A 14340-nucleotide genomic window follows, 5' to 3' on the forward strand; every position below is an offset into this window, starting at 1 on the left:
CCAAGAGCAACTCAAGCCCAACGAGAGCATCCTCACAGCCAGACACCGGTTCTACACTCACCGACGACCCGAAGGCCAGGAAATCGCGAAATATGCTGCAGACCTCAGGAGGCTGGCGGCACTGTGTGATTTCGGCAACCACCTCACCGAAGCGCTGTGCGACATTTTTGCCATTGGAATCAGCCATGACGGCCTTATTCATAAGCTACTGTCTGCAGATACCACAGTCACACTGCAGAAGGCCATTTCTGTGAGCCAGGCATTCGACCTGTGGTTCTAGGCAGATGACTCATCCTCAGAACTCAAACCCAGTAAGTATTGTGCACAGCCCCACGATGAGGTATATAGCATGTTTACCTGCACCACTGAGTGTTCCCCGTTGAGGATGGAAGTCAAGATAGATGGCATTCCAGTCTTCATGGAAGTGGACATGGGGGCGAGCAAGCCAGTAATGAATCAAGAAGCCTTTGAGAGGCTATGGGGCAATCAGGCTGAACGACCCAAGTTGGTCCCGGTTCAGGCAAAGCTGCGCACCTACACTGATGAACTTATCCCAGTCATTGGTAGTGTGGATATAAAGGTATTCCATGATGGCGTGGTGCACAAGTTACCTCTGTGGATTGTTACAGGTAATGGGCCAACGCTACTCGGAAGAACGTGGATGGAGAAGATCCATTGGAAGTGGGAAGACTTCACCCCTCCAGCAATCGACATCCTCCGCGCTCGGAGGCAAAGCAAGCCCTCACTTAAGGGTGGACCCGGCACTAGAGAGCAGACCAGCACAGCACCCGAGGCACAGACTGCTCAGCACGACTGCGTGGAGATGATCCAGCTGAGACGACCCGAATGCACCTTCCAGGATGCAAGATTGCAAAATTCGTGGAAAGACCCCCGCCCCCAGTGTTTGGACTCATTGAAAAGGAAATTCGATTTGGGACTACCAAGCAGAAAGTTTGGGATCCTAAAATGCATGTGGAAGAAACTACGAGTTTTAAACAAGTTTGGGATTTTAAAAGGCATGTTGGGTCCGTGAGGAAAATGGCTGCAAAAACCAGGGGACAACTAGCCTCTAAAGAAGCCAGTCTTTGGGTATTGAAGCTATTTGGGGTATTGAAATTAAACAAATTGTCTGGAGAATTGTGTAAACTCAAAAACCATTTTCTCCAGGAAACATTAACATAGCAATAATTGACCCAGAGATAGCCAGCCATAGCTCCAAGCATGAAACCCATCTAGCGCATGCATAATGTTAATAGCCCATCCAGCCCGCATGGAAAACCCAGGCCTAGGCAGACAATGTAAATACCAAAACTATTTTTTCCCAATTGAAAAACAAATTCAACAGATCGACACATCCGAAACAAGTTATCCTTAACAAGCCCGCCAAAATATGACAAAGAATTACTTAGCCCGCCAAAATTAAGACAATGAATCGGGGTTGATTTGGCGCGCAGATTAGAACGGCTCCCAAAGTATAATTGAGGCCCTGTTTTCTGGATTAAGGCAGCCTTCCAGAGAGCTTGCTACACAACCTTCTATGCAGCCCCCTGAACATCAACATCTTCAGCCTCGACGACACTCCTGAGCTACACTGCTCTGCTACCGAAGAAGGACGAACTTCACCAAGGCAGAGAAAAGCAGTTCCCAGAAACTTTGGACATCATCATCGCGACAGTAACTGACCACAGCCAATGTGGTAACATCAAACCACCGCTATCGACAAATTCTAAGAGCAAAAATTCCTCAAGAAGAAACCGAAGATTCAAAAGTTTCCACTCTACAATCTGTTCCTAGCTATCAACAGGTGAAACATTACCGAAAAGAACTTTAAAACCTACTGCTGACGGAAGAAAGTGGGTGCTCACCCCATAAAATCCAATACGCACCCTACCGCATCAGCGGACACCACTCAACTGAAGACTATGCAGTAAGAAGTCTTCCACGACGTTCGGGGTACGGCAAGCAGAACCTACAGAGTCCAGCGAACCCCAAATCCGCGAACCACTGCTAACTGACAATAAGAGGATTGGTGAGCATTATCCCTGTTTGCCCTAGAACTCAACCTAGTCAGTTAGACGTTGGGAGGTGAGAGGTATGTTATTTTCTGTAACCCCTTTTGAACATGTGATAAAGTGTTCCTTATTCTAGTGATTGTAAGTTTTGACATTGTACTTTCTTTTCCTGAATAAAATCAAAGTTTCTTTCACCAAAACCAGTTGACTCTTGCACTTTGTCACATCCCCAAATAAATCCAGAGTCTAGAACCCAGGGAGTGATTCGAACCGCTCAGAATCGACCCCGAGACCACCCCTTACAAGGCTCCAGTGGCAGGACTCCGGAGGAAGAAAATTGGATCCAAAGGCGACTTCCCAACTTCGGTGGCAGAACGCGGGGAGAAGAGGATCACCGCAGTCGACATTGTGAATGGAGGAAAGATGGTGCCCAAACCACGAGGTGAGACGCTAAAGAAAAAGATGGCGGTGACCAGACCACGAGGTGCAGTGCTGATGGAGCAACACATGGCACCAAACAGAAGAGGATTGGGGTAAAGAAAGCAAGGCTCTCTTAAAGGAGGTCTGCAACCCGCCACACTTAAAGGGACTGTTATGTATGTAAACCTGTAATTACCATGTCTAACCACCAGAGGCATTATCCCCTGGAATCCCAAGAGATACCACAATCCCTTGGGAGCACCTGTATATAAGGAGACCTCACAGGCTGGACAGGCACTCTGTGATCTGCAATAAAGGACTACGGTCACACTTACTTTGAACTCGCAGCATCTAGTCTGACGAACGAACCGCAATGCCAAATGCAGAGAACTGTGGGAACCCAGGAGAAATTTTTGGAGGGAGATGATTGGGAAACCTTCATGGAACGACTTGACCAATACTTCGTAGCCAACGAGCTGGAAGGAGAAGTGAACGCTGCCAAACGAAGGCCGATATTCCTCACCGTTTGCAGGGCATCAACGTATGGCCTCATGAAAAACCTGCTTGTTCCAGCAAAACCCACAGACAAGTCATACGATGAGTTGTGCACACTGGTCCGAGAGCATCTAAACCCAAAGGAAAGAGTTCTGATGGCGAGGTATCGGTTCTAGACGTACAAGAGGTCTGAAGGCCAGAAAGTGGCGATCTACGTCGATGAGCTAAGGCTCCTTGCAGGACATTGCGAATTTGAAGGACACTTGAAGCACATGCTCAATGTATTTGGCATTGGTCATGAAGTAATACTTTGCAAACTTTTGACTGTAGAGGCCCCAACCTTGAGTAAAGCCACAGCGATGGCCCAGGCGTTTATCTCCACCAGTGAAAATACCAAACAAATTTCCCAGCACACGAGTGCTGCTGCAAGTACTGTGAACAAAGTAACGTTGTTTTTGAATCGAAATGTACATGGCAGGACTTACACGCCTGTAGCTGCATGTCCACAGATGACTCAGAGTCGGCCTTCAAGAGTGATGAATACAAGGCCATTAACACCTTGTTGGCGCTTCCGGGATGATCATCGATTCCATTCATGCTGCTTCAAAGGATACATTTGCAAGGGCTGTGGAACAATGGGAAACCTCCAACGCATGTGCAGGCGAGATGCAGACCCTGCTTATCCTGCAAACCACCATGTAGCAGAGGAGGACAAATCCATGGTGGATCATGGCGAACCAGAGCCTCAGATCGAGGAATCAGAGGTATATGGGGTGCACACATTTACCACAAAGTGCCCCCCGATAACGCTGAAGGTTGAATTAAATGGACTCCCAGTGTCCATGGAGCTGAACACGGGCGCAAGCCAGTCCATAATGATTAAAAAGACTTTCAATAAGTTGTGGTGCAACAAGGCTTCAAGGCCAGTCCTGACTTCCATTCGTACCAAACTCAGAATGTACGCAAAGGAACTGATTCCCGTAATTGGCAGTGCTGCCATAAAGGTCTCCTACGATGGAGCGGTGCATGAGTTACCACTCTGGGTGGTACCGGGCGATGGCCCCATGCTGTTCAGCAGGAGCTGGCTGGGTAAGATATGCTGGAACTGGGATGACGTCCAAGCACTTTCATCCGTTGATGACACCTCATGTGCCCTGGTCCTAAGCAAGTTCCCCTCGCTGTTCGAACCAGGCATCGGGAAGTTCCAAGGAGCAAAAATGCAGATCCATTTGATTCCGGGGGCGCGACCCATCCATCACAAGGCGAGAGCGGTACCTTACATGATGAGCGAGAGGGTGGAGATCAAGCTGGACAGGCTGCAATGAAAGGGCATCATTTCGCAGATCGAATTCAATGAGTGGGCCAGTCCGATCATTCCAGTCCTCAAGGGAGATGGTACCATCTGAATCTGTGGTGATTACAAAGTAACTATCAATTGTTTCTTACTGCAGGATCAATACCCACTACCAAAGGCAGACGACCTATTTGCGACGCTGGCGGGAGGGAAAACGTTCACGAAGCTGGACTTGACCTTGGCCTATATGACGCAGGAGCTGGAGGAATCTTCGAAAGGCCTCACCTGCATCAGCACGCACAAAGGTCTTTTTGTTTGCAACAGATGCCCGTTTGGGATTCGATCGGCCGCGACGATATTCCAGATAAACATGGAAAGCTTGCTGAAGTCGGTCCCACACACCGTGGTCTTCCAGGAAGGCATCTTGGTTATAGGTCGGGACACCATTGAGCATCTGCAGAACCTGGAAGAGGTTCTTAGTCAACTTAATCGTGTGGGGCTCAGGCTAAAGCGTTTTCCTGGTGCCTGAAGTGGAGTTCCTGGAGAGAAGAATCGCGGCGGATGGCATCAGACCCACCGATTCGAAGACGGAGGCAATCAAGAAGGCACCGAGACCACAGAATGTGACGGAGCTGCGGGTGTTTCTAGGACTCCTGAACTATTTTGGGAACTTCTTACCGGGTCTTAGCACATTGTTAGAACTCCTGCACTCTTTACTGCGTAAGGGAGATGAATGGATATGGGGTAAAAGCCAAGAAAATGCCTTTGGGAAAGCTAGGAAGCTGTTATGTTCAAACAAATTGCTTGTGTTGTATGATCCATGTAAACGTTTGGTACTAGCATGTGCTGCGTCATCGTACGGGTTTGGGAGTGTATTGCAACAAGCTAATGAATTTGGGAAATTGCAACTGGGTGCTTATGCATCCAGAAGTCTGTCTAAAGCCGAGAGGGCTTACAGTATGATCGAAAAAGAAATGTTAGCATGTGTTTACGGGGTAAAGAAAATGCATCAATATCTGTTCGGGCTCAAATTTGAATTGGAAACCGACCAGAAGCTGCTTATATCCCTCTTTTCTGAAAATAAGGGGATAAATACGAAAGCATCAGCCCGCATCCAGAGATGGGCGCTCACGTTGTCTACATACAACTATGCCATCCACCACAGGCCAGGCACAGAAAACTGCCAATGCTCTCAGTAGGCTACCATTGCCCACCACCGGGGTGGAGATGGCACAGTTTGCAGATTTAGTTATGGTAATGGAAACATTCGAGAGTGAGCAATCACCTTTTACTGCCCGACAGATTAGAACCTGGACGAGCCAGGGCCCCTTACTGTCTTTAGTATAACACTGTGTGCTCCACGGGAGTTGGTCTCGTGTTCCATTAGAGATGCAGGAAGAAATAAAGCCATACCAGTGGCACAAGGATGAAATGTCCATACAGGCAGACTGCCTCCGATGGGGCAATTGGGTAGTTGTGCCAAAAAAGGGCAGGGACACTTTCATTAGTGATCTCCACAACACCCACCCAGACATTGTAATGATGAAAGCGATAGCCAGATCCCACGTGTGGTGGCGTGATATCGATGCAGACTTAGAGTCCTGTGTGCACAAATGTAATACATGTTCCCAGTTAAGCAATGCACCCAGCGAGGCGCCACTAAGTTTATGGTTTTGCCCTTCCAAACCATGTTCTAGGGTTCATGTCGGCTATGCAGGCCCATTCTTGGGAAAAATATTTTTAGTGGTTATAGATGCATACTCCAAATGGATTGAATGCGTGATAATGTTGGCAAGCATATACACTGCCAACACTGAAAGCCTATGGGCCATGTTTACCACGCACGGCCTGCCTGATGTCCTTGTAATTATGATCGCGCAAATGTGTCACGCGAAATTGAAGTAAATGATCCTGTATTTGTGTTGAACCATGGACAAGGTCCCAAGTGGATTGCTGGCACTGTTTTGGCCAAAGAGGGGAGTAGGGTGTTTGTGGTCAAACTCGCAAATGGACTCACCTGCAGAAAATACTTGGACCAAACCAAACTCAGATTTACAGACTATGCAGAACAACCCACAACAGACTCTACCTTTTCCGACCCTCCAACACACACAAGTGGCAATCGACCCAGCGGTTGACCACGAAGCAGAACCCATCACCCGCAGCAGCCCAGCAAGACTCACCACCCCCAGCAGTCCAGCAAGGCCAGCTGCGCAGCAGCCCAGCGAAGGCCCAACAAACGACTCACCAACTCCAGCATTTGCACCGAGACGATCAACCAGAGAAAGGATGGCCCCAGATCGACTCACATTGTAAATAGTTGCACTATTGACTTTGGGGTGGGGGTGTTGTTATATCTGTAAACCTGTAATTACCATGTCTAACCATCAGGGCTTACCCCCTGGAGTCCCAAGGGATCCCACAATCCCTTGGGAACACCTGTATATAAGAAGGATCGAATTAGGCGATGGTCCATCCAGCAGTCGTCAACTCCTGTCATGGCACGGGTGATGCGCACATCCTTGCGATCCCTGGCTCGGACGATGACATAGTCAAGCAGATGCCAGTGCTTGGAGCGAGGTTGTTGCCACAATGCCTTGTATTTGTCACTCTGTCGGAACAAGGTGTTGGTGATGACAAGTTCATGCTCTAAACATTTTGTCAGGAGTGGAGGACCGCTGGAGTTGGCTTTCCCTACCCTCTCTCTGTCAATCACGCCTCCCCAGAGGTCTGTGTCCCTGACGGCCCTGGCGTTGAAGTTGCTGAGGAGGATCAGTTTGTCGCCCGTGGGGACGCAGGTCAGGGACTTTTCGAGGTTGGAGTAAAAACTCTCTTTGGCCTCACCTGTTGCATCGAGTGTTGGGGCGTAAGCACTGATGACTGTGGCGCACTGGTTCCGGGATAGGGTGAGGCGTTCATTAATCCTGCAGGGGGAGTCTTTGAGGCGGTCGACCAGCTCAATTTTGATGGCGAAGCAGATTCCATGGAGACGGTGTTCTGCCTCTGGTTTCCCTTTCCTGAAGAAGGTGTAACCTCCACCTTGTTCCTTCAGCTGGGCTTCCCCTGCCCGCTGGGTCTTGCTTAGGGCTGCGATGTCGCTATCAAATCGATTAAGTTCCCAGGCAACTATGGTGGTGCGCATTCCGGTCTGTCGCTGTTGGGGTTGTCCATGAGGTTCCTGATGTTCCAGGTTCCGAACTTCATGTTAGAGGAGTGGAAGATGCCTGTGCGAGATTTCTTTTAACGTGGGGTGATCGTTGCACGTTGGCTACCACATGGGCTGAGCTGAGCGAGGTCGTGGTCCAGTGGCAAGAGGGTCCAGGTCGACTGGGGAACAGGCACTGCAAAATGGGCCTAATTGCCGACAGCGAAGTGTTGGACGCAGGCTCGGCGCTGGGTAGCACCTTTGATAGTAGGTGGTCCAAGGTTTGTTTGGGGGAAGGCATTGGGGGTGCCAGCGGTGCACTGGGGTTCAGAATGGGGAAGCAGAGGGGTCACAGCCATTGTACTCACCAGGTGCTGGAGGAGGAGAGGAGAAGACCAGGCCATCAGTGGAGAAGGAGAGGTCCAGATGGCGGGGGGAGGAGTTGGAGGCCCAATAGCCAGGTCCAGCCATCCAGTCGCCGCAGGAGGTCCAGCCGGGAGGTCCAAGTCACGTCGAGTTTCCAGTCGCTGCAGGAGGTCTAGCTGGGAGGCCCAAGTCGTGACGAGTCAGCAGGAGGTCCAGCTGGGAAACGCCGATGTGTTGAGTGGCGGAAGGCCTGAGGTCAGCCCGAACTTTGGGAATCGCGGGGTTGGGGTTAGGGTGGGGATTTAAGTCTTTAAGACCCCCTATTGGGGTCTATTAGGGCTAGGGCTGGGGCTTGGGGACATTTAGAGAGTGCGAGGCGGGAGGTTAAGGGCCGAGGAGCTGTTTAGCAGGGGTGCTCCCGAGGGAGCTGCTACCCCGACGGCAGCTAAAATCTTGGGAGAGCTCAACATATGGGAGCAGCAGAAGCAATGTCTCAAAAAAGTCAATGTCGGGGCACTTAAGGACCCAGCTAAGAGAGCCCTTTACAGTCAGTGCCTCACAGCTAACCTCGCGTGCCTTGATGACCCCGAGATGCAGAATGCCCACAGCGCTCTGTCTGCACTCCAGGCCTCCATAACCAGTGTCTGCAAGGAGACGCTCGGTCACTCAACCAGGAAACACCAGGACTGGTTTGATGAGAATGATCAGGAGATTCAAGAACTAATAGACTGCAAGCGCAGGGCATTTCTGAGCCTTAAACAACAACCCAACTTGGGAGCAGCAAAGCAGCATTACAGACGGCTGAAGGCTAAGGTCCAACAAAAAACCCGGGACCTAAAGAAAAGGAAGGTCGTGGATGGGGAAAGCACAGGAGATACAGCAGCTGGACGACAGCCATGATGTGCGAGGATTCTTTACCGCAGTCAAGGCCACATACGGACCAAACTCCCAAGGCCCCACCCCACTCCTGGCCAAGAACAGGGAAACACTCATCAAGGACACCGAGGCAGTCAGGGCCTGCTGGAAAGAACACTTCGAAGATCTCCTCAACCGAGACTCTGCCTTTGACTCGAGTGTTCTCAACTCCATCCCGCAGCATGCTACCCGCCACCACCTCAGTGAAACCCCAACACTGCATGAGGTAGAAAAGGCCATAAGACAAAAACAACAAGGCTACGGGAGCAGATGGAATCCCTGCTGAGGCACTGAAGTATGGTGGAGGGGCACTACTGGCGCAAATACATGACCTCATCTCTCTCATCTGGAGGGAGGAGACAGGAGATCTTAGAGATGCAGTGATCGTGACCATCTTTAAAAAAGGGGACAAGTTCGACTGCAGCAACTACAGAGGAATCTCCCTGCTATCAGCCATTGGGAAAGTCGTCACTAGAGTTCTCCTCAATCGTCTTCTTCCCGTCGCCGAGGAGCTTCTCCCAGAGTCGCAGTGCAGATTTCGTCCCCTCCGGGGCACAATGGACATGATGTTTGCAGTGCGACAGCTGCAGGAAAAATGCAGGGAACAGCGCCAGCCCTTATACATGGCCTTCTTTGACTTTACAAAGGTCGTCGACACTGTCAACCGCGAGGGTCTATGGAGCGTCCTCCGTTTCGGATGCCCCCAAAAGTATGTCACCATACTCTGCCTGCTCCACGACGACATGCAAGCCATGATCCTTACCAATGGATCCATCACAGACCCATTCCACGTCCAGACCGGGGTCAAGCAGGACTGTGTTATTGCCCCAACCCTCTTCTCAATCTTCCTCGCTGCCATGCTCCACCTCACAGTTGACAAGCTCCCCGCTGGAGCGGAACTAAACTACAGAACCAGTGGGGAGCTGTTCAACCTTCGCCGTCTCCAGGCCAGGTCCAAGACCGCTCCAACCTCTGTCGTCGAGCTCCAGTACGCGGACGATGCCTGCGTCTGTGCACACACAGAGGCTGAACTCCAGGACATAGTCGAAGTATTTACCGAGGTGTATGAAAGCACGGGCCTTACGCTAAACATTAGTAAGACAAAGGTCCGCCACCACTGTCCTCCACCACTGTCCTCACCGCACTGCCCCCGAAACATCAAGATCTACGGCGTGGCCCTTGACAACGTGGACCACTTCCCCTATTTTGGGAGCCTTCTATCAACAAGAGCAAGCATTGATGATGAGATCCAACACCGTCTCCAGTGCGCCAGTGCAGCCTTCGGCCGCCTAAGGAAAAGAGTGTTTGAAGATCAGTCCCTCAAAACTGTCACCAAGCTCATGCTCTACAAGGCCGTAGTAATACCCGCCCTCCTGTTTGGCTCAGAGATGTGGACCATGTACAGTAGACGCCTCAAGTCACTGGAGAAATACCACTAGCGATGTCTCCGCAAGATCCTGCAAATCCCCTGGGAGGATAGACGCCAACATCCCCAGCATTGAAGCACTGACCACACTTCATCAGCTCCACTGGGCAGGCCACATAGTCTGCATGCCAGACACGAGACTCCCAAAGCAAGCGCTCTACTCGGAACTCATCCATGGCAAACGAGCCAAAGATGGGCAGAGGAAACGTTACAAGAACACCCTCAAAGCCTCCCTGATAAAGTGCGACATCCCCACTGACACCTGTGAGTCTTTGGCCAGAGAGCACCCGAAGTGGAGAAAGTGCATTTGGGAGGGCGCTGTGCTCCTCGAATATCGTCACTGAGAACATGCAGAAATCAAGCACAGGCAGCGGAAGGAGCTTGCGGCAAACCAGACTCCTCGCCCACCCTTTCCCTCAATGACTATTTGTCCGACCTGTGACAGAGACTGTGGTTCTCGTATTGGACTGTACAGCCACCTAAGAAGTCATGCTAAGAGTGGAAGCAAGTCTTCCTCGATTCCGAGGGACTGCCTATGATGATATAAGGAGGCCTCACAGGCTGGAGAGGCACTCTGAGATCTGCAATAATGGAATACGGTCACATTTACTTTGAGCTCGCAACATCTAGTCTGACTCTTTATCCAAGACATAACAGGGACAGTTTCACATTTTCAAACAATGTAAGAGCAACTGTGAGTTCGATGTAAAATGTGCAATTGATGATCAGAGTTGTGTACAGGCAATAAGCAAAAAAAAGGCGCGCGATCGCGATCGGAGCTACAGGGTAGTTACAATGAATAATGAAACGATGTGCGATGTAGGATTTCAACTGCACTCAGTCAATGCAGCGGGCACACACCCATCGGGTGCACACAGGTCCAGCGAGCTACCCAACGTAGTAGCCTGCATCCCTGGGACTAGAGTTATGCACCATGGAGTGTGGCCACAAGCAACTAATACATACGAGCTGCAGTGCAAGCGATCTCAGGAGGCCAACGGCACCGGTGTCGATACCCTGCTCCTGAGTGGCTCCACCTCTCAAGCACCCGATGGCACTAACCGCCACGAGCCTGAAAGAGTAAACTGTGCTAAGGCACAGCCCCCAGACCCCATCGCCATACCTGGGAACGAAGGGTCACCCGCAACAGTCCTCCCAAAGGGGACCGGGACCAGCCAGGATCCCAAACCAAACAATGCGAGTCAGCAGTTCCCTGCGCACTGCTAGACGACAGCTCCTCAGTGAGCAGCAATGACCCAGGGCACAAAGAAAGGACAGAAAGGCATCTGTGAACCTGCCCGATGCTCGGAGCTATGGCAACAGTCCCGAGAGCAGGCAACTTGAGCCAACCGGGTTCCCACTGCCATCCAGCAGACCTGGAACTAGCTTGTCCTTACTCACCGGTTACCAATCCCTTGTATGAATTAAGAATGTATCTCACCAGTCGAATGTAATTGCCTCACAACTGAACCACAAATGTCATGCTGTTAACATCAATCACTCAGCCAAGATAGAAACGACCCACCAAGGGTCAACCAGATAGAGCTAAGCCCAGAGCACAGTCAATGCAGAGGCATTTTGCACTAAAGGCTTGGGGGAGATTGATGTCATGTATCCTACATGATTACTGTGTGCACCATCACAAGGTGTGCCACCAGAGGGCACAGCAGTGGGAGACTTGCAGGTTACCTGTACAGGTGTGCCTGGCCTAGTATAAAAGGCAGGCTACCAGGTGTGATCCTCACTCTGGAGTTATCAATAAAGGACTAAGATCACTACAGTTCAAGTACAACACATTGCCTCGTGGAGTCATTATCGGGGCATCTAAAGATGTAACAATTTTCATAACTTGATTGCTTGATCTGTAAGAATAAAAGTGCTTAGTAATGACAAAATTGATTCTGTGTATGTAGAAATGTTGGAAGTCTAGATTATATGAAAAGACAGTTTTGAAAGAGACGAAATGGAAGCTCACAGACTTCCTGCATGTTCTGTGTGTATATTGTCTTCCGGCTGGACAGAGCTTAAAGATGTGTATTGGAAAGCCATTGACCTAATCAACGGATGGCTGGATCCTCCAGACAGACACATGTGTGAGGAGAGCCAATAAGGAACTGCCCTGGAACCAAGGTCCAAACCTGAGGCTTTCAGAGGAACAATGGACTTGAGGGATATAAAAACCCAAGCACAGACTGCTCTATCTCTTCTCTCCTGAGCACACGGCAAACCGCCCGCTGAAGATCAGCCGAAACAGCAGGCTGTGTGCTCAGCCAGCCAGCCAGAGGAAAGTGACATATACCTTTTTATAAATTATTATTGTAACATTATATCTGTTGTAACTAAGTAGATCTGCAGGATAGCTGATGACTGCTGATAGATGTGCATGTGTGTGTTTAATAAACTATTCCAAATTGTTTTAAAAGAATCAGTCCCGCTGTCAAGTTAATGCCAGAGATTTCGAGATCCTACAGATCAGCACCCCATTCACCACCTTAAACTCCTTCCACCATTTACCTGCTGCAAGATGCAGTGCAGCAACTTGACAAGGCACCTCCCAAAACCACCGCTTCTGCCAATGAAAAGGACAAGGGTAACAGACGCATGGGAACACGACCACCTCAAAATTCCCCTCCAAGTCACTCACCATTCTGTCTTGGAAATATATTGCCATTCCTTCATCATCACTGGGTCAAAATCAAGTACCTTCACCACATGGACTGCAGCGGTTCAAGAAGGCAGCTCACCATCACCTTCTCATGGACAATTAGGGATGGGCAATAAATGCTGGTCCTGCCAGCGATGCCCACATCCCGTGAATGAATAAAAAAAACATTTCTGTCAGTATTTCTGTTTTCAGACTGATTGAGAACCAAGCATTTGCAAAAACAGCTCGAGAACAAGATGATGTAAATTTTACAAGTGCCTGCAACCAGTGCAGAGCCTCACCCACTGAGCGCACATATCAGAAAATCATGAAAAGCTGCCTAGCACATCAGGTAATCATGGGAATACTTGCTTTCATTTCCTATTCAAATGAAGTGACATGAGTCAAGGGGGAGAGAGATTGGCAAAGGTACAGTCAGAGATGCAGAAGTGAAGTTGAGATAGTTAGATAGAAGTAAAGGGGAGAGACGTAGACAGATAGGGGAAAGAGAGCTCGACAAACGTGAAGGGGAGAGAAGTTGACAGAAGTGAAGGAGAGCAAGGTAAGGGGAAGTGAAGGGGAGAAGTACACAGAAATGAAAGGGAGAGAGATACAGACAGAAGTGTCAGAGAGTGCTCGACAGAAACATAGAAACATAGAAAATAGTTGCACGAGTAGGCCATTTGGTTCTTCAAGCCTGCACCACCATTCAATAACATCATGGCTGATCATTCCCTCAGTACCCCTTTCCTGCTTTCTCTCCATACCCCTCGATCCCTTTAGCCCTAAGGGCCATACCTAACACCCTCTTAAATATATCCAATGAACTGGCATCAACAACTCTCTGCGGCAGGGAATTCCACAGGTTAACAACTCTCTGAGTGAAAAAGTTTCTCCTCATCTCAGTCCTAAATGGCCTACCCCTTATCCTAAGACTGTGTCCCCTGGTGCTGGACTTCCCCAACATCGGGAACATTCTACCCACATCTAACCTGTCCTGTCCCGCCAGAATCTTACACGTTTCTATGAGATCCCCTCTCATCCTTCTAAACTCCAATGTATAAAGGCCCAGTTGATCCAGTCTCTCCTCATATGTCAGTCCAGCCATCCCTGGAATCAGTCTGGTGAACCTTCGCTGCACTCGCTCAATAGCAAGAACGTCCTTCCTCAGGTTAGGAGAATAAAACTGAACACAATATTCAAGGTGAGGCCTCACCAAGGCCCTGTACAAATGCAGTAAAACCTCCCTGCTCCGATACTCAAATCGCCTAGTTATGAAGGCCAAAATACCATTTGCTTTCTTCACCGCGTGCTGTACCTGCATGTCAACTTTCAATGACTGATGAACCATGACACCCAGGTCTTGTTGCATCTTCCCTTTTCCTAATCTGCCACCATTCAGATAATATTCTGCCTTCGTGTTATTGCCTCCAAAGTGGATAACCTCACATTTATCCACATTATACTGCATCCGCCATACATTTGCCCACTCACCTAACCTGTCCAAATCACCCTGCAGCCTCTTAGCATCCTCCTCAAAGCTCACACCGCCACCCAGTTTAGTGTCATCTGCAAACTTGGAGATGTTACATTCAATTCCTTTATCCAAATCATTAATGTATA

At 49.6% G+C, this 14340-nt stretch overlaps 1 protein-coding gene across 3 annotated transcripts in view; it reads left to right on the top strand.

Moving 5' to 3' along the window:
- LOC139249565 (zinc finger protein 462-like) overlaps positions 1–14340 on the top strand; it is a 302212-nt gene that overhangs the window by 180707 nt on the left and 107165 nt on the right. For 2 of the 3 annotated variants that reach the window (XR_011591209.1, XM_070872505.1), the window contains one exon: positions 630–7988. The exons of the other annotated variant lie outside the window; for it this stretch is intronic. Coding sequence is in view for 1 of the 2 variants with exons in the window: in XM_070872505.1 (XP_070728606.1) it covers positions 3200–4252 (1053 nt within the window). In the remaining variant the exon portion in view is untranslated. Of the gene's footprint in view, positions 1–629; positions 7989–14340 lie in introns of those variants that run through there. 3 annotated transcript variants of the gene reach the window in all.

The sequence above is a fragment of the Pristiophorus japonicus genome, unplaced genomic scaffold (assembly GCF_044704955.1).
Source record: "Pristiophorus japonicus isolate sPriJap1 unplaced genomic scaffold, sPriJap1.hap1 HAP1_SCAFFOLD_325, whole genome shotgun sequence".
NCBI lineage: Eukaryota > Metazoa > Chordata > Chondrichthyes > Pristiophoridae > Pristiophorus > Pristiophorus japonicus.